Genomic DNA, 21,270 nt, shown 5'->3' with positions numbered 1-21,270 from the left:
TGAAGCCTCTTTGGGGATTAAATCAGGACTATTGTTTTAAGGCAGGCTTTACTTATATTACATCTTTTAAATGAGTTCAATCTCATAGCTCTTTTGGTTTCATAAATTAATAATGATTTTCTTAATTTTCCTCTGACACTATCCATCAACAGTAAATAGGTCTTCTGCCTACTTGGTTGCATGACCTGATTTACTTTAGGCCGGAGAGATTCCTTCGTAATCGGGTCAAGTACATGTACACTGCTGCCTCCTAAGTTGTGTTAGTAGGAAAGAAATATATCCAATATTAAGTTTAAAACTAAGTTTAAAAAAATGAACATAAATAAGTACATATGAACTTGAATACTGAATTAACATACACAAGATAAAAATTATTTCAAAACTTTTGAACACATTACTATGACTTCATCATTAGTGAAATAATCTAAAGACAAAAAGAACTGGAAAGAAATTTTAACTTCACTTAGTGTATTTACTGTTCATAATAATATTGGTGTTATAATTTAAAAAGTAATGTGTGCTGTACAATAAAGAAAGCTAAGTACCAAATTTTGAAATGTTAGATTTGAAATGAAACTATCAGTATGAACTCAGTTTATTTTTCAATGTATTTCATAGCTCTGTCCAGTGAAAGAGCCTAGAAGCAATGAACACACCCAGCACTTAGTTCTGGGTTTCTAAGTACTAATCCCCACAAAAAGAACCAAGGATCCTTGGATGGGTCCATGATTGAAAGCACAAGATAAGTCCGGGTCATCTTTCGTGCAGAAAGCAAAAGAAAAGCTCAAAGATGATGGGTCTATATCAAAAGGACACAAGAAATGGCTTGAAATGGTTTACTCTGGCCAAATCTATTATAAATACATTTAATAAGTAAAAATTATTGAGTCTATAGTGATAGAAGTTCGGGGTTGGGATGGGGAGAAAGAAAACTCCTTTTTACAAAATTCCAGTTATTAAATGTAGAAGAAATCGCAATTAGAAAACTCACCATTCTGTAACTGTCAGTGTAATAACTGATGCAGGCAAAGATCAACAATGGATGCTAAAATTATGAGGTAAAACAATAATGGGGAACAGAATATTCACGTGCTGCCAGAGTCACACCCAGAAGCTTACTAATTAAATTATAAAAGGAAAAACATACTTTTATTTTGGGGAGATCCAGTGGTCACAACCTTCAATAGGTGGTCAAAGAATTTTGAGTGGAACAACCAGATATTACATACCTTCCGATGTGATGCAACATACACAATATGACTTTGAGGCATTCTTGCCAAAATATGTTTAAACCTCAGCCTAATCAAACGTAGAGACTTACTTCCAGTGTTCTATGACACCATACTACTTTAATATAGTGGAGTAACAACTTACATCATCAGGAAACAATCAGATAAATTCTGAATGTGAAACATTCTACAAGACAGATATCCTGGGCTCTTAAAAGCAAAAAAAAAAAACCCAAAAAACTAGTGCCATGGGGAATTTTAAAAAGATGAGGGGACTACTCAAGATTAAAGAGACATAACAAGTAAATGATTATAGTTTGGGGAGAAAAACAGCACTAAAAGACATTTTGGAGACAGCTGAGGAAAACTGAATATGGCCTGGACATAGGATTATATCAAAGAATTACTAATTTTCTTAAGTATTACAATCATATAACCACAGTTAGGTATGAGACTGTCTTTTTTCTTAAGAAATGCATGCTATCTCAACAACTTTCAAATACGACAGGAAAAATGTTATATAATACACACACACACACACACACACACACACACACACACATATGAAGAGAAGAGAAAAAGGGGAAGGGGAAGGGGACTGTGTGTAATTATGACGATTTGGTGGGGGGGTGGGGATCAATCTAGATAGAGGAATATAGTTATTCATCACATTTTTTTACACTTTCTGTATATTTTAACTTTTTATAATAAAAAGTTGAGGTGGGAGAAATAAAGTAGAATGCTTTAAAGGACTCAGGAAACTCTTCCAGGGTGTCTACAAAGACAAAACCATTTTCACAATAATAATATGTTGTTTGCCTTTTTCACTTCGTTGATATTTGCAGGGATGGTGCAAAAGCAATGCTGGGTAAAGCTGTTGGTGTCTTAGCATGAATCAAGGCAGGGGCTCTGAACTGTATATAAGCAGTCATATTCTTCACTGCTACACACTTCATAGTTAAAAAATAAAATGCCAGTTTCACATAAGAAAAAAGCCCTTGATAAAGGAGTGAAAATTAGTGATTAAATCGTAACCCTAAGTGCACTAATGGTCTATGTGACAAAACCAGTGTGCCTAAAACACTTCTGTTGCATATAAAGTGTGGTTGTATCAAAAAAAACCACTACTGGCTCAAGTTTCAAGCTGAACCAGCCACTTTTTTCCTGAACACCATTCTTTACTTAAAAAACTGACAAACTATGCTTATACAGACTTGGGTATTATGCAGACATTTTCTCAAAAATGAACAAAGTAGGCCTGTCATTGCCAGTCATTTTCCCTGAAGTATTTTCTGCCAATGAAAAAATTTCAACTTTTAAGCAAAAACTAAAATTCTGGAGAACTGTGAACTTGATAGCTTCCCAATACTTAAAAGACTTTTCTAATGAGTTTGACAGTGATATTAATGATATTTTTGATACTGTATAATGAAATGTGTCACCACTGAAAGATTTAGATAAATCAGTCTAACCAGTATTTTCCAAATGACCAATGTATAATGTTACAAAGCATGCATGTGTAAAAGATCCATTCAAAGGCAAGACAGACCAACAGATTTTAATGCAACATTATGAAAGGTTCACTGGCACGGTTTTACACTCCAAGTTACAACTAATCTTTAAGAAGCTCCTGGGGTAGGTACTTTCCTCGTGGTCCAGTGGGTGAGACTCTGCGCTCCCAATGCAGGGGGTGCCTGGGTTCGATCCCTGGTTGGGGAACTAAATCCCACATGCCAACAACTAAGACCCAGCACAGCCAAATAAATAAATAAATGGATGGATGGATAGATAGATAGATAAATAAATAAATATTAGAAAAGAAAAGAAAAACTCCTGGGGCTTCCCTGGTGGTGCAGTGGTTAAGAATCCGCCTGCCAATGCAGGGGATATGGGTTCGAGCCCTGGTCCGGGAAGATGTGACATGCCGCGGAGCAACTAAGCCCATGCGTCACAACTACTGAGCCTGCACTCTAGAGCCCACAAGCCACAACTACTGAAGCATGCACGCCTAGAGACCATGCTCTGCAACAAGAGAAGCCATCGCAGTAAGGAGCCCACGCACCGCAAGGAAGAGTAGCCCCCACTCACCTCAACTAGAGAAAGCCTGTGCGCAGCAACGAAGACCCAACACAGGCATGCATAAATAAATAAATAAATAAAATTATTTATTTATTTATTTATAAAAGAAACTCCCATTTTTTTTCAATTTTGGTGTAATGTCAACGAAGAATGTCTATAATTATCTGAAAAAGCTACTTAAAATACAACTACTTATCTATGTGAGGCTGGATTTTCTTCATATTTTTCAACTAAAACAACAATGAAAAATACTGAATATAGAGGATATAAGAATCTAGCTCTTTTAAAAAAAATTTATTGAAATATAGTTGATTTACAATGTTAGGTTAATTTCTGCTGTACAGCGAAGTGACTGTTATATATATTCTTTGTCATATTCTTTTCCATTATGGTTTATCACAGGATACTGAATAGAGTTCCCTGTGCTATACGGTAGGATACTGTTGTTTATCCATTCTAAACATACTAGTTTGCATCTGCTAATCCCAAAGAATCTACCTGTCTTTTACTAAGCCAAACTTTATAAAGAGATTTGCAAAAAATGTACAATGCTACTCTTCTCACCACATTTTTAAGAAAATAATTCTCACTAAAATGTTATATTAACATGTAATGGGTTACTGTTAAGTGAATTATTAATAAGTATCTTTGAAATATGTTTTCACTTCCAATTTGATAAATATAACATATATAATCAAAAGCTTTCTGGGATTCTTAATAAAATTTTAAGAATGTGAAGTAATCCTGAGACCAAAAAATGTATAACTTTTACACTAGAAATCAACACATGCCATACACAATTTTATAAACCAAAACCTCACCTAAGCATTAAGGGCTATAGCCATTATACCACACTACCCTGGCCCCTGGCTCCAGAGCAAGTTAGCTCTGTTGAAATGAGCATTAAGCATTTTTTTTTTCTGGTGGGGGGTGAGCACCTGGGGCTGCAAAAGTATAACACAATCACTCTGAAAAGATTCCTAACTGGCTGTTTACAGAGGTAAAAGAATAAAAATAAAACGAGGCCAGATAATATGGACACACTCATTCTTTAGTTGCTTAAAAGTAGTTCAGTCTACAAAAAATGTCAACAACTTCTAACTGCAATTTTCAATAATAAAACTGTTTAACACTATACAAGCTATTTAAGTAAAGGAATTTTTTTTTAAAAAAGGTAAAGTCAAGCAAATTATTCTCAATACCTATGCTGGACCATATTAAAATGACTTATATAATGCATAAGAATGAAGTTGGACCCTTAACTTACACTATATACAGAAATTAACTCAAAATGGATCAATGACCTAAATGTAAAACCTAAAACTATAAAACCTAGAAGAAAACATAGGGAAAAGGTACATGACATCCAATTTGACAATGATTTCTTAGATATGACACCAAAAGCACAGGTAACAAAAGAAAAAAATAGATAAGCTGGACTTCACTGATATTAAAGCACACTACCAAGAAAGTAAAGAGACAATTCACAGTATAGGAACATCTATGTGCAAATTATGTATCTAATAAGACATTCATATATAAAGAACTCCTATAACTCAACAATAAAAAACCAAACAATTTGATTCAAAAATGGGCACTGGCGATGAAGAGTGGCCCCCGCTTGCCGCAACTAGAGAAAGCCCTCGCATAGAAACGAACACCCAACACAGCCAAAAATAAATAAAATGTAAAAAAAAAAAAAAAAAATGGGCACTGAATAGACATTTCTCCAAAAAAGATATACAAATGTCCAGCAAGTACATGAAAAGATGCTCAACATCAATAATTAGGAAAATGTAAATCAAACCACAATGAGATACCATTTCCCACACATTAGGATAGCTATTATCAAAAAAAAAAAACTCAGAAAATAAATGTTGGTGAGGATGTGGAAACATTGGAAACCTTGTGCATTGCTAATATGAATATAAAAATGGTGCAGTCAAGGTGGAAAACACTTTGGCAGTTAAACGAAGACCTACCATATGTCCCCAAAATTCCACTCTTAAGTATCCAAATCAATTGAAAGCAGGGACTCAAATAGCCAAAAAGTGAGAACCACCCAACTGTCCATCTACAGATGAATGGATAAACAAAATTTGGTATTCAGCCATAAAAAAGAAAGATTCTGATATATGTTACAACAGGGATGGACCCTGACAACATAATGCTTAGTGAAATAAGCCAAGTACAGATAGACAAACATTGCGTGACTCCACTTATATTAGGCACCTAGAATAGGCAAATTTATAGAGACAGAAAGTAAAACTGTGTTTACCAGAGGCTGGGAAGGTCAAGGTGGAGTTATTGTTTAATGTGTACAGTGTTTTTGTTAGAGACGATGAAAAAGTTTTGGTTATAGGTAACAGTGACGGTTATACAACACTATGAATGTATTTAATGTCACTGAATTGTACACTTGCATATAATAAAGACTATGTTATATATGTTTTACCACACTTCAAAAAATGGTTACAATGCTTTGAAAAAATAATTTACATATATCCTCTGAAAGACAAAATTTAATTGCCATGATGTTTGTTAGTAATTTTTAAATAAAAAAAGAGCTGAGCCCTCCAACAATAATACAAATCACCGATAGTGCTTTACTTACCCGTTTGGGGCCACTAAAAATCTTTCTGGTATTTTCCTTTGATTTATCTCCTTGTTTATTTGGGGGCTTCTTCACATTTTCAGGCACACCAGGCAAATCCTCTGTAAAATCCAAGTTTTCTGAAATGGTAATCAAAACTAGCTAGCTTTCTATTATTTCAAATTATCTACCAGACAACCTATGAACATTTTGAGGAGAAAGAAGCATATTGTGGGGAGAAAAAAAAAGGAATAAAAGCACCACAGAGTTGACAAAATACTCCAATGATATTAAGTCTCATTCTCCCGTGCTCACTCCCTGCTTGTCCCCTACTCTAAAAGAAAATCAGAAACCTAGTTGCTGTGTATGTGCTCCAGTTTCACTGGCAAAATCAATTCTTTTCCAGAATAATTTGTTCTTCGAAGTTCATATAACTGCTAGTTATCTATCAACATTAACACTGGCATGGTCTAGTTTAAACACACACACACACACACACACACACAAACACACACACACACACACACATCATCAGGTGATATGCACCTGTAACATTTTTCTAGAATTTAAGTACACTTAATCATGTTGGCCTTCAAAGAATGCCTGCTTACATCTGAAGAGGCCACATTTTTAAAAAACCCCAAAAAAGGATATAGCTATCCTTGGCAAGATACAGAATGACCTAGTACAATGTAGTTCAGTGGTCTGTGGTACTACCACAAAACTAACCAAAGGATTACACTAATTTCCAAATGGCTATATTTTTTTCTAGCCTAAACAAAAACAAAAAAGAAAAAAATAGTAAGGGGACTTCCCTGGTGGTCCAGTGGCTAAGACTCCACGCTCCCAGTGCAAGGGGCCCAGGTTCGATCCCTGGTCAGGGAACTAGTTCCCATGTGCATGCCACAACTAAGAGTTCGCATGCCACAGCTAAAGATTCTGCACGCCGCAGCTAAAGATCCCGCATGCCGCAACTAAAGAGCCTGCACGCGGCAACGAGGATCCTGTGTACGGCAACTAAGACCCGGCACAGCCTAAATAAATAAATAAGTATTTTTTTAAAAATAGGAAGACTTGGGCTTCCCTGGTGGCGCAGTGGTTGAGAATCTGCCTGCCAATGCAGAGGACCTGGGTTCGAGCCCTGTTCTGGGAAGATCCCACATGCCACAGAGCAACTGGGCCCGTGAGCCACAACTACTGAGCCTGCGTGTCTGGAGCCTGTGCTCCGCAACAAGAGAGGCCACGACAGTGAGTGGCCTGCGCACCGCAATGAAGAGTAGCCCCCGCTCGCCGCAACTAGAGAAAGCCCTCGCACAGAAATGAAGACCCAACACAGCCAAAAATGTAAATAAATAAATAAAAATGAACTATCAATTCCCCCCTCAAAAAAAAAATAGGAAGACTTTTCTCTGTCCCAACCCTTAAAAATGTTTGCTGTTTCATACAGTGTATGAAGACTCAGATTCCAACTTTGGATATATCAATCAAACAGTCTCTCATTTTTAAACATTATTTGTTATCAACATGAGGTTTTTCAAAGGGAGCCTAATGATTTACGATAACTTGCTATCAAGGTTAGGATAAGAGCTAAGAAGGCTGCAGCAGAACTGGAGCTCAGGTTTCAGTACATAATTACTAACCATCTTCCTGAGAAAGCAAATGTAAAGCTGTCTACCCAGTCATATCTCAAGTGACTAGCAAGGCTGCAGCAAACTTCAGTTCTTCAGAAGCAATTCAACACAACATTGAATTCTGAAAATACTCTTATTTTTTTGCAGTGGGGAGTAAGGCGGGCTCCTAGGGGCTACTCCTGTGTAATTCTAGCTTTAGCGATTCTAATCTAGCAAACCTATTTTTAGGCCAAATGAAGCAAAATGGTAGGTAGCCTCAAGTATGATACACTCTATAAGAAAATCTGTATGTAAGAATACTATGGGATCTTTAGTTGCAGCCTGTGGGCTCTTAGTTGTGGCATGAGGGATCTAGTTCCCTGACCAGGGATCAGAAGCCAGGTCCCCTGCATTGGGAGCATGGAGTCTTTTTTTTTTTAATTAATTAATTTATTTATTTATTTTTGGCTGCACTGGGTCTTTGTTGCTGTGCACGGGCTTTCTCTAGTTGCAGCGAGCAGGGGCTACTCTTAACTGCTGTGCGTGGGCTTCTCATTGCAGTAGTTTCTATTCTTGCGGAGCATAGGCTCTACATGTGCGGGCTTCAGTAGTTATGGCTCACAGGCTCTAGAGCACAGGCTCAGTAGTTGTGGCGCACAGGCTTAGTTGCTCCGCAGCATGTGGGATCTTCCTGGACCAGGGCTCGAACCCGTGTCCCCTGCATCAGCAGGTGGATTTAACCAACTGCGCCACCAGGAAAGTCCTAGGAGCGTGGTGTCTTAAACACTGGACCACCAGGGGAAGTCCCTACTATGATAGTTCTAATTCACCATAATGACTCTTGTTCTATGACCCTAAAAGGACAAAAGCTCTATTTAACAAGTAAACTGATATAGGAAAACTGTATTTGGTTAAATACAAATAAATATAACCCCTGTATCCCAGAGGCTTTCACATACTCTTCGTCGCTCAACAGTCAATCCACTTCACAAAGCCCTTGTCAAGTAGTGACTTACTCATAGCAAAGCTAACCTATTTCTTTTGTTTGTCTCTCAGTGGAGACTATCAACTCAAGGACTTCAAGTCATTACTGGTCCTACTATCTTAAGGGACAAATTAATTTTTCACTGTTAAGAGTGTATAAATACTTAACTAGCACTTTTTAATTTTATTAAGTCAACTTACGAGGATGATTCTTAAGATTTAATCTTAACTTCATAAATTTAAGATTTCTTTAGAATGTTTTTTAACATTTATTGATTAGGCTTTTTTATTTTAATTTTCTAATACTTCCCTCATTACAACCACCTAGTATCAATATAGTTCTAAATGACCAAAATCTATCCTTATGTTTCCATTGCATTTAGTTTTTCAAAGCTGAAATATCAAGATGTTCATTATCCCTACACACACACACACACACACACACACACACACACACACACACACACACACACACACACACGGACACACACTAAAATTCTCAAGTGCTAATGGTAGAATTAAAATACAAATATGAAAAGACTCCCCAATTTACAAACTGGTTCCTTACAAGGTGGGACTTTATTAACATTTAAATGCTGTTATCTTTGGATAAGGTAATCTTTGGCACTAAATAGGTACTCCTATTAAAATTAAATGTAGTAACAAGCTAAAACTAAGTATCCAGGAGGAAACTAAGTAGCTGTTACTTAAGCCTGAAAAACACGTTTACTTGTAGTTTTTTTTTTAAGTCTTACCTGCATTATTAGTACTAGACTGACTGTCCTGGGAATTATCACTGCTTTCTGGAGGAGGCTGCAAGGAGGGTGATGGAGCCGTTTTAGATCTTTTTTTGTTTGTCTTTCTTTCCACTTGACAGTCATCATCTTCATCATCTTCACTTTCACTGAGATCATCAAAGCCAAAATACTTAATTTTGTAATTAGAACTCCCAGAACCTCCTTCATCACCTCCTGTCTCATCATGATCTTCAAAACCAAAAAATTCAAGTTTAACATCTTTTTTAGACTTAATATTACTAGGTCGAAATCTAGTAGTGGTCTTAGACGTTGCAATATCTGCTTTTTTTCTTAGCCGGCCAGCTTCTCCCAAATCTGCAGGAGTTGATGCAGTGAACTCATCCATGCTGCGTTCCATAGTATCCTGTATGGTAACATTACAAACTGACAAGCAAGATGGATGTAAAACAGTATAATCTCTAGTCCGTCCAACCGTCCCTCTAAAACTGGTCCCACAACTTACACTGCCTTTTTTTGCCTGATTCAGGCCATCTTTACTTGATTCACTGTTTGCTTTGGCTAAGCCCTGACTGGTGCCGTCCATTAGCTTATCAAAATTTGATGCTCCTTGTGAGGATTTTGCTTTATTGGCCCTACAATACGTCCTACAGTTGCTTGGCCTAAGAACCCTTTGCATGATGTCTTCCTCAATGGCTTCATTTAGATTTTCCAACCGATTTTTAAAATCCTCATCCTTCATCTCCAAAAGAGGATCACTATCCAAACTTAAAATACAATCTTCTGATCTGCTATCTTCAAAGTCATTATCCCATTCATACAAACCAGTTCTTACAGATCCCTTGATTGAAGATGTTTCTGATGGAGATTCTGACCTTCTTCCAAGCTGGGAGTTCCAAGTATCATTTGTTTCTTTGATTTCATCAGCTTTGTATCCAGAAGCCACTGTTGTTTCTGCATTGGGTTTCTTAGTACTGTCTTCAGCATTTTTGTAAATATGGTGACTATTTTTTTCATGTTCTTCACTAAAGTTCTCCACTTTATCTATAAAAATGAAAAATAAGTCAAAGGATAAAAATATGAGTGACAGCAATATAAAAGTTAACAAATAAAAGGGACATTTGGTTAATTAATAGTACAATTATGAAAAAATTGCAAAAATTTTAAATTGTGAAAAAAATAAATGTTTATATATCTGATAATTCCCCTTCCAGTATACAGCTCTCATGTCTTCCAGTGACCTCTCCCTAGGCATCCAAGTCCCTTAAAATTGTTACCCTAAACTCAAGAGATTTCAGCAGTGTTAAAAAACAGGATCAATTCAGAATGACATATAAATAACTCAGCCAAACCTTCTAAGACATACTATGGATTTTTCAAATAAAAATGTTTAATCACTGTAAAGCAATTATACTCCAATAAAGATGTTTAAAAATTATTTAATAGAACCTTAACAATGTAACACAATTAATGAAAACATTCTGGCAGTGTCTATTCCTCTGGGGTAGGGTTGCCCATATGGCATGCCAGCTCTGTCTAGAAACCTGTTCCAGGGTCAGGTTTCTTTATTTCTGCTTTCCATTCTTTTTTCTAATGCTAAAAGCCATACAACTTCAAGGCTCTTTTTTTTTTTTTTTTTTTTTTAAACAGTGGCTCTGATGCCTAAGTTACATGGCTACAGTGGTTATTTATCCATATCAGCCAGTGGTAAATCTTAAACTGCCTACTCATTTTGTACTTGGGAAATTCATTTCTGTTGTCTTTAATTTTATCATCAGAAATATTTTTTAAATTTTTCTAAATGAGATGGAAATGTGATTCAAACTGGTACTACAATTAATTCTCCAAACACTTGTTAGTAGGAAAAGTCGGGTTAAATGTTTATGCCAGGGGCTTCCCTGGTGGCGCAGTGGTTGAGAGTCCGCCTGCCGATGCAGGGGACACGGGTTAGTGCCCCGGTCTGGGAGGATCCCACATGCCACGGAATGGCTGGGCCCGTGAGCCATGGCCGCTGGGCCTGCATGTCCGGAGCCTGTGCTCCGCAACGGGAGAGGCCAGAACAGTGAGAGGCCCGCGTACCGCAAAAAAAAAAAAAAAAAAAGTTTATGCCAAATAATAAAATTACCAAAAAACAAAACAAAACAAAAAAAACCTACATTTAAGAAAAGTCATTTACAAATCTCAATTAACAAACCATCAAATAAAAGCAAAGGGATGCTTTACATGAATTCACTGTACAATTTTTAATGCTACCCAATGGGTGTAAATGTAATTTATATTTACCTACCTCTACAAGGCAACTAATTTATAGGTATACCTGTTTTATTCTTGGATATTTTCCAACCAAAGGCAAGGAACTATAGTTTTCATAATCTCAGAAGTACCAAATCAGTAAGTATACAATACTGAAAAGCGAAGAATTAAAAGCTGACTCTGGCATCTGATACTTTCTTAAAGGGGCAGAAGCAAAGCCAAGTTTAAAACCAAACCTGAAGAAATGATACCACTGCTCTTATAACAAGTGGAAAGAGCACTAGTAGTTGAATTTGGAGACTTGTGTTGCCCTAACCAAATAGCCCTACAGAGCTCAGGCAAGACCCTTAACTTTGGGCGTTTTCCTGAGGGCTTCAATTTCCTCCTGTGCTCAAAAGGGAATCCACTGACCCATACTACTTTACAGCATTATTAAAGGAATTATTTGCTAAAAAATGACTATGGGAATGCTTTGCATGCCTAGCTATACAGACGTCTATGAGATGTCACTAAATGTTATACCACACCACTTTTATAGTTACATAGCATTCTACTGTCTTAATGTCACAAAATTTATTTAAGCTGTTTCTAATTGTTTTATGTAATAAACATCCTTCTGACTTAAAAAAAAGGTTATGTTACAGTAAACTTTATTATCCATGTTTTTAAAAATTACTACTTCAAGTTTTACTTACCACTCCCATTTCCCCTAAAGTCAGAGAATATGTGTTGTGTTTTAACAGTTACTATTCTCATGGGCTGCCTTTCATATGTAAATCTAACTGTTGTGAGTATACCTTATAAATTTAAGTGCAAAGAATAATAAAGAGCCTTAGAGAAAGAAGTATTATCACTAAAAGTTATGTCACTAGTAAATACAATTTATTCATGTATTCAATTATATAGCATAAACAATCCTACAGATTAATTATTAAAGTATATTATATAATTTTTAAACTTCAGAAATACACTGCACAGATAAAAACTAATTTAATCAACAAAGAGTTCTGCACAAGAAAAGCTATCTAAGTTTTCCACAACAGTATTCTGATATGTAAAATAAATACTTTCTACAGTCCTTCATCATTTAGGTCTTCAAGAAATATTCTTAACTATACCTTCAGAAGAGAAAGCAAGGTTATCTTGTCCTAAAATGCAAAATAGCAATTACTTTCAACTGCCCTCCTTCCTCAAACATCCCAGCTTCCTTGTCAGATAAACTCACTTTATATCTCAAAACATCAAGGGTGGGGAGGGGAAATAAAAATGAGCTGGTTTTTTTTTCTTTTAAAATGGCTTTTATTGAGACACTTTTAGGGCCTCTGCAACATTTCTACTCTTCTTTATTTCCAGTTCTTAGGTGGCTAAACTCTTTTCTGTATGCCAACAAGGCTCACTCACACCACCTTAACAAGGAAGCATACTCATCTATCTTTGCTCAAATGTCCAACCTGGTATGCCCCCACACCTCTTTTTTTTTGTAAACAGAGAAGATAAATATCAGTGTTTACTCTGTTTTAATCTAAACCAGCTATATAAACAGTAATGTATTTCTAGCAAAGGTAACAGTTTAGGAGTTAAATGGATGAGTGTCAGCTCTGCCACTTAGTGGCTAAAATGACCTTAGGCAAGTCACCTTAACTTGGGACAGGGACTTCCCTGGTGGTCCAGTGGTTAAGAATCCACCTTCCAATGCAGGGGACTCGGGTTCAATCCCTGGTCAGGGAACTAAGATCCCACATGCTGTTGGGCAACTAAGCCTGCACACCACAACTACTGAGCACGCAGGCCAAAACTAGAGAGCCCACGCACCACAACTACAGAGCCCATGCACTCTGGAGCCCACAGGCCAGAACGGAGGATCCCACGAGCCGCAACTAAGACCTGACGCAGCCAAAAATAAAATAAAATAAACATTAAAAAAAAAAAAAGAAGTTGGGACAATTTCTTCATCTGAAAAAACGAGCTAATAAAATCTGTCTCAAGGACAAGTTGAACAGATAAAAGAAGATAATGTATCTAAGGATATATGCAGGTTACAGAACATCACACAAATGCAAATTATCGTAGCTGTTACAACTCTGCCACATATAAAATATATTTTTAATAATCTTTTAGTGAGACATTTCTTAGTGGAATTTAACCTGTATGTTCATCAATATTCCCTTAGGTCCTGTGTCTATCAGCTTCAAGCAAGGAATCCAAAACTACACTCTAACGCCTACTGTTCTTCCTCAGCCTAAAGGGTGAAGATTGGATAAGTAGAAAGTTTTTAGGAGAAGACTTAGCCTAGCGCCATCTGCAAAGATACTTAATAAATGCTTTTTAATATCACTAGATTTTAGTATCACTGGATAGGTACTCAATCTTTTGCATATTCGGTATTACACAAGGGAGGGAATTTAGCATAATAAAGGCTATGTGGAATTTGAGAAACATGGTATTGAACCACACAGCTAAAACTATAACTAGATGTGTAAAAATCTGGCAAGTCGAATTTCCTCTCTGAGCCTCATTCTGCTTATCTAAAAAACAGTAAGCAACCTCACATTAAAGATTAATTAAATGCCTATTATTCCCTTAAGATTCTTAATTTTGAAAGGAAATAGATGATTCCCTTAAAAATAAAAACACATCAGTACTTGCAATAATATGAGTATATATGGGTTTATGCAGGATAATAATCAGGTGGGATAATTTAAGGCTTCCATGCATAAAGTGAACTCTGAAGTATTTAAAAAGTGGGAAGGGAGGTTTGATCAGAGATTTATGAAATGATTTCATGGGTTCTGCAAACCTTGTGACACTGTGTGAAAAAAATGCCTGTGCACACATTTTTCAGGGAGAGTATCTATAATTTTAGCCGGTTTTCAAACATTCCAAAATACATTTTTTAATTGGTAAATGACAAGAGAAGGAGCAAAATATCTGTGGGAAATCAGTATATGTTAATTGCAGAATTTCAAATCTCTATGGGAAGGATTATTCAATAATGTGTACTGGAACATCTTGTATCTTTAACCATAAAGCAAAAGAAATTTCATCAAAATTAAATGTCCATATATACACTACCAAACATTAAGGTAGATAGCTAGTGGGAAGCAGCTGTATAGCACAGGGAGATCAGCTCGGTGCTTTGTGACCACCTAGAGGGGTGGGATAGGGAGGGTGGGAGGGAGGGAGACACAAGAAGGAAGAGATAGGGGAACATATGTATATGTATAACTGATTCACTTTGTTATAAAGCAGAAACTAACACACCATTGTAAAGCAATTATACTCAAATAAAGATGTTAAAAAGAAAATTAAATGTCCATTAGAAAACCACTATTTAGGGAATTCCCTGGCAGTCCAGTGGTTAAGACTCCACACTTCCACTGCAGGGGACACAGGTTCGATCCCTGGTCAGGGAACTAAGATCTCACATGCTTCAGCGCAGCCAAGAAAAGATTAAAACACACACACACACACACACCAAAAAACGCTATTTAAGAGAACTACCATACCAGAGAGAGAGAGAAAGAGAGTGAGTGAGAGAGAGTGTGTGTGTGTGTGTTTGTGGGTGTGTGTGTGTCTGTGTGTGGGTGTGGGTGGGTGGGTGTGGGTGGGGGTGGCCGGGGCAGGGTGGCGGGTTGATTACAACTATGTAAAGAATGCCCCAACTCAATAAGACACCCAATAAAAAGTTAAAATAGAAAAATGATCAAGAGACTTGGACTTGACCAGTCACTTGATAAAAAAGGATATTCAATAAACATATAAAATATAAATATATTAAAAGGCACTGACATTCATTGGTTATTAGAAAGATGCCACTGAAACCATAATGAGATGCTACTAAACAACCAACGAAAGAGTTAAAATTCACAGTGCCAAGTATTGCGGAGGAGGTAAAGCAACTTCAACTGCTCAGAATGGAAATGGGAACAACCACTCTCGAATTATCTACAAAAGCTAAACATAACAGTTATCCTATGACCCAGAAATTCCACTTCAAAGTACTTACCTAAAAGAAATGTATGCATATGTGCACTAAACGACTTATTAAACTTAACCATATGAAACTTCCACTTTTAAAATAATCAAGTATTCGCCATTCCACGTGGTTCAACATAAGGGAAGTACACTTATGACGTCATTCCAAAACAAAGAAATATAAATATCCATTAACAGTACAATCAATAGTGGTCTATTAATACAAAGAAATACTGCAGAGCAATAAAAATAAATAAAACTACATTTCTGTAGGAGTATATCTTAGTACAATCACTACAGAGAGCAATTTGGTAATACTTTTTAAAATTAAAAATGTACATATGAAAGAAATAGACTGACCCTGAAGCAAGCTGTTTTATTTACTCTACAAATAACTCTCCATGAGTATGAATAACATAAGCAACAAGGAACATTGTTTCCTGATTTCTGCTTTCATAAACAATACAAATACCTATCAATAAAGAACTAACTAAATTATCATACAACCACATGTCTGAATACTATATAGCTGTTAAAAAGAATGAGGCAGGTCTACAGATATGGTTGCCCTTAGGGAAAGGGATGACAGAAGGATAAAGGGAAAGTCTTCCATACCTCTTGAATTTTATATTGTCTATAGTCTATTCAAAAGTCTTAAAAGTAAAAATTAACCAAAAAAACAAAAAAAAAGTAAAAATTAACAAAGGTACATATTAAGTACCTTAAACTGTAACAGTGATCCTACAGTTATCTTTTTTTTGGAGTGCTGAGCTGTTAAAGAATTATATTTATGGGCTTCCCTGGTGGTGCAGTGGTTGAGAGTCCGCCTGCGGATGCAGGGGACACGGGTTCGTGCCCCGGTCTGCGAAGATCCCACATGCCGCGGAGCGGCTGGGCCGGTGAGCCATGGCCGCTGAGCCTGCGCGTCCAGAGCCTGTGCTCCGCAACGAGAGAGGCCACAACAGTGAGAGGCCCGCGTACCGCAAAAAAAAAAAAAAAAAGAATTATATTTATGTATGAAATACAGTGTCTGGAATTTGCTTCAAAATAATCCACTGTTGAAAGGGAGTAGGTGGTAATAAAAATAAGACTGACTATGAATTGATATTTATTGAAGATGGATATACACACACACCTGTGTAACTGTATGCTAGTCTGTATATACAAACAGCATATATACTACCTTCACCCTTCTTAGAAGAAAGTGAAGATATTTCCTTTCACTTTTCACCAAACCCATCATTATACAGATAAAGAAAAGGCAGCCCAGAGAGGCCAATGACGACAAAGGCTGCCAATTAAACCAATGACCAAGAGATCTCATAAAAAGAACCATACCAAATTCTAATACACATTACACTACCTCTAGTGGTGGCTGCTGAAAATTGAAATACTAAAGCAGATAAACCATCTTAACCCACATTAATATAAGAGGTCTAGATGAGATGAAGAGGTTAAAATCTAATGTGTTGGGCAAATTGCAGTGCGTATCACCTGATGTGCTAAATACTAAATTTAAACAAAAACCTCTGACTTCTAAGGCGACTGTACAGATGATAGAGAAGTGGCTTTGGAGACCATGACCCATGAAATACAGTTGAGGTACCGAGAAAAGTTTAATTTGTGTGTGGGGGGGGGTGTGTGCCACCATTACATGGCAAGCTGCCTCTAATTTGAGTGGCTGTCATGCAGAGAGAACAAACTTATTCAATGTGTAGAAATTATTCAAATTCATAGAAACTAAAAGGACTGATGAGCATTAAAGGTCAATTAGAGGGACTTCCCTGGTGGTCCAGTGGTTAAGACTCTGCGCTTCCAACGCAGGACGACCGGGTTCAATCCTTAGTCAGGGAACTAGATCCCGCATGCCTCAACTAAGAGCCCACAGGCTGCCTAAAAGATCCTGCATGCCGCAACTAAAAGATCCTGCATGCCGCAACTAAAGATCCCACACGATGTAATGTAGATCTTGTGTGCCACAACTAAGACCCGGCACAGCTAAATAAATAAATATGTAAATATAAATAAATAAATATTTTCTTTAACAAATCAATCAGCGCTGTCCAATGAAGGGGATGCCTAGGGAGGAGAGTGTACTCCCTTGTCATAAAAGAAGTATTTGATAAAATGGGACTACATCAAAACCAGTAACTTCTGCTCTACAAAAAACACTGTTAAGAGAATGCAAAGACAAGCCACAGAGTCAGAGAAAATGTCTGCAATAAATATGTCTGATATAATACTTGTACCCAGAATAAAGAACTCTCAAAATTCAGTGAGAAAATAAACAACCCGATTAAAACTGAGCAAAAAAATGTGAGCGGATGTCACCAAAGAAACTATACTGTTACCAAATAAGTACATGAAAAATGATCATTAGTCATGAAGGAAACGCAAAAGGCTGATTTCCTTAATATACTAAGAATTCAGGGCTTCCCTGGTGGCGCAGTGATTAAGACTCTGCCTGCCAGTGCAGGGGACAAGGGTTCGAGCCCTGGTCTGGGAAGATCCCACATGCCGCAGGGCAGCTAATCCCGTGCACCACAACTACTGAGCCTGCACTCTAGAGCCCGCGAGCCACACTACTGAGCCTGCATGCCACAACTACTGAAGCCCGCGTGCCTAGAGCCTGTGCTCCGCAACGAGAAGTCACCGCAATGAGAAGCCCACGCACCGCAATGAAGAGTAGCCCCCTCTCGCCGCAACTAGAGAAAGCCCAGGCGCAGCAATGATGACCCAGCGCAGACAGAAATAAACTAATTAATTTAAAAGATTTCTATGAAAAATATATATATACTAAGAATTCTTACACATCGATAAGTCCAATGAATGTCCCAGCAGAAAAAGCAGGTAGAGACACAAAAAAGCAATCAATAGAAAAAGAAATAGAATGAATTAATAACTTATGAAAAGGCACTCAATTTCATTCACAATTAAAAATCAGAGTACACAATGTTATATAATAATTATACTTCAATAAAGCTGGAAAAAGTAAAACAATTGAACTATATACTTACTAAGGCCTCAGTATGTGCCCAGTACTGTCCTAAATACTTTCCATCTATTAATTCATTTGATCTCTTAGCAACCATCTGATGTAGGTACTATTACAAGTTCACAAGCCTTTATCCACAATTCTAACATCTAAAAAGCTCTGAAAACAAAGTTTTCTCATAATGCATTTTGAAGCAAAACCTGACCTCACCTAAGTGAGGCTACTGATAGTATTTTTTCCTGAAGAAACAGCTGTCTTGATTAGACTGCTGCCTAGCCCCTGACGGGTGTTAATGTAAAATACATACACTTTCTAAATTCCAAAATAATCCTAATTTCAAGACAAATCTGGCCCCAAAGGTTTCAGATAAGGAAATGTGAAGCTGTATCCCATTCTGCAGATGAGGGACGGTAGATTTCAGTTAGTAGACAGTTGACAGCCACATAGTTAAGTGGTGTTTATTGTCTGAAAAATAAAAGCAACTTTTTAAAGAAAACAAAAACACTGGAAGCAACCCAAAGGTCTGACAACTACAAGGAACTGGTTAAGAAATGACAAAACATAGGGAAATTGACACACCATGCAGCAGTATTTTTAAATAAAAAAGGGAGGGAGGCCAGAAAGAAAACTTTCATATACTGACATAGACTTATTCCCAAGATATATTAAGTGAAAAAGCAAGGTACAAAACAGCACGTTATCATTTTGTAGATCTAAATACACACACATATATGCAACTGTTTGTATTGCTTGTAGGTGCACAGCATATGTCAGAAAGGGTAACAAAATTATGAATGGTCGATCACTCCAAGAAGAGCTGGGACAACCGGAGAAAGGGGCTGGGAAGCTTTTAACCACTATCATTTTGTACCATGTGCAGATAGATTTTTAAAATTTTTAAAACATAAAGATATATATATTCTAAAGCAGAAAAAATTAAACCCCCAAAATAAACATTTTTTTTCTACTTTCAGCTAGACAAAGTCCAAAGTTAGAATGATATGCTAGGAAAAAAAAAGCCACACTGTTAAGTGGGAAATTTGGCAATATCAATTGAATATTTAAATGTATATGCTCTTTCAATTCTAGATGTTTCAACTTCTAGAAACATCTTCTGCCACTATACTGACAACATGACTCTCAAAAACATAAGTAGAATGCTTTTCCAAGTAGCATTTATTTGTAATAGCAAATGACTATAAACAGCCAAACTACCCCTAAGAGACTAAAGTATGGTACATCCATATAATGGAAAACCATGAAGCTGCTAAAAGAGAACAAGATAGATTTATAAATACTGATGTGTACATCTTAAAGATTTTTCTGTGTTTTTTTTTGTGTGGTTTTTTTTTTTTTGCTTTACGCGGGCCTCTCCCGTTGCAGAGCACAGGCTCCGGATGCACAGGCTCAGCGGCCATGGCTCACGGGCCCAGCCGCTCTGCGGCATGTGGGATCTTCCCGGACCGGGGCATGAACCCGTGTCCCCTGCATCGGCAGGCGGACTCTCAACCACTGCGCCACCAGGGAAGCCCTTTCCGTGTTTTTTAAGGCACAATACACTATACACACACAGTATACACAGATATACATCATGCTCCCATTTATGTGTTTGTTTTTAAGGATACACAGATTTATATGCTGTGCATATTAAAGATTATGAAAGTCTATGTAAGAAATTGTTAACAGCACTTGCTTCTGTGAAAGGGAACTGATTTTTCACTGTCCATGAAGGTATGTGGCTATCTATCAAGGGCACTTAAAAAACTCACAGGAAAAACATGGCACATCATCCTCAGTGGATCAGTTTTACTCAAAGATGTGGAAGGTAAAAAGTACTTAAAAAGTTAAGCATTTCAAGTGGTAATTTAAAATGTTTTTACATTTTATAAATCATACCTATCAAACACACAGCCCACATGTAATTTTAAAGATAAAACAGTAAATATAAAACAACTTCAGGGACTTCCCTGGTGGTCCAGTGGTTAAGAATCTGCACTTCCACTACAGGAGGCACGGGTTCGATCCCTAGTCAGGGAACTTAACATCCTGCATGATGCACAGCATGGCCAAAAAAACTTCAAAAGCAGCATTCAGCTGGGTCCACTACACAGAGCAGTCCAAGTCAACTCAACTTCCCCTCAGTTCCCATCAACAACAGCCCATGGAGAGCCTTACTGCCCACTGCCATTGCCCACCCACACACCAAGAAGCTTGTCTGCTCCTGTGGCCTCCTGCTCAAGCTGCCTAACTCTGCCCACCCTTGCAGAAGAACAGGGAACCACACCCACATACCCAAGCCAATCCTCAAACTGTAGGCCACCCTGACAATTAACTCTTCAAACTAGATACACAGACCCCTGGAGTTACACAAAGACCTTCCAAAACATATACAGGCACAATTAAGTTTTAGGGACGTTGGTTTCTAAATCCCCATCTTCCTCATGTACTCTGGTCCAAAAACTGATCTACCAACCCACCTGGGATTAATCATTCTTCTCCCACGTTACAAATAATGGCATATCCCTCACCTACCCGTAATCTATGATACACTGCTCCTACTCTGGCATGACCTATAAAGAAATAATGTGATACATTATTAGCTTCTGTGCTTAATAACTGAGTAACTCTAATGTCTTGGTAACAAATCCTTTGCATGTCAGGTGGTTCCAATTATTGCTTTCCAAATAGAAACTACCATAGCAAAACTCTCTCCATTCTTATTTTTGTCAATATGGTATCTCAACATTTACATGTATTAAAAAATAGGAATAGATTGATGCCAAAGACTTCGTAATTC

The 21,270-nt window shown here is 37.2% G+C and overlaps 1 protein-coding gene across 4 annotated transcripts in view; it reads right to left on the bottom strand.

The window, feature by feature from the left end:
* Window positions 1–21,270, bottom strand: part of WAPL (WAPL cohesin release factor) — a 75,791-nt gene that overhangs the window by 40,523 nt on the left and 13,998 nt on the right. For 3 of the 4 annotated variants that reach the window (XM_067710320.1, XM_067710318.1, XM_067710319.1), the window contains exons 3-4: window positions 9,251–10,294; window positions 5,923–6,041 (exon numbers count right to left, since the gene is read on the bottom strand). In XM_067710320.1, coding sequence (XP_067566421.1) covers window positions 5,923–6,041; window positions 9,251–10,294 — 1,163 coding nt within the window. The remainder of the gene's footprint in view (window positions 1–5,922; window positions 6,042–9,250; window positions 10,295–21,270) is intronic. The other variant, XM_067710317.1, reaches the window with a different exon arrangement.

Source organism: Pseudorca crassidens, chromosome 16 (genome assembly GCF_039906515.1).
Source record: "Pseudorca crassidens isolate mPseCra1 chromosome 16, mPseCra1.hap1, whole genome shotgun sequence".
NCBI lineage: Eukaryota > Metazoa > Chordata > Mammalia > Artiodactyla > Delphinidae > Pseudorca > Pseudorca crassidens.
Note: the sequence above shows the minus strand (reverse complement) of the source record. Positions and strands in the feature narration are given on the sequence as shown.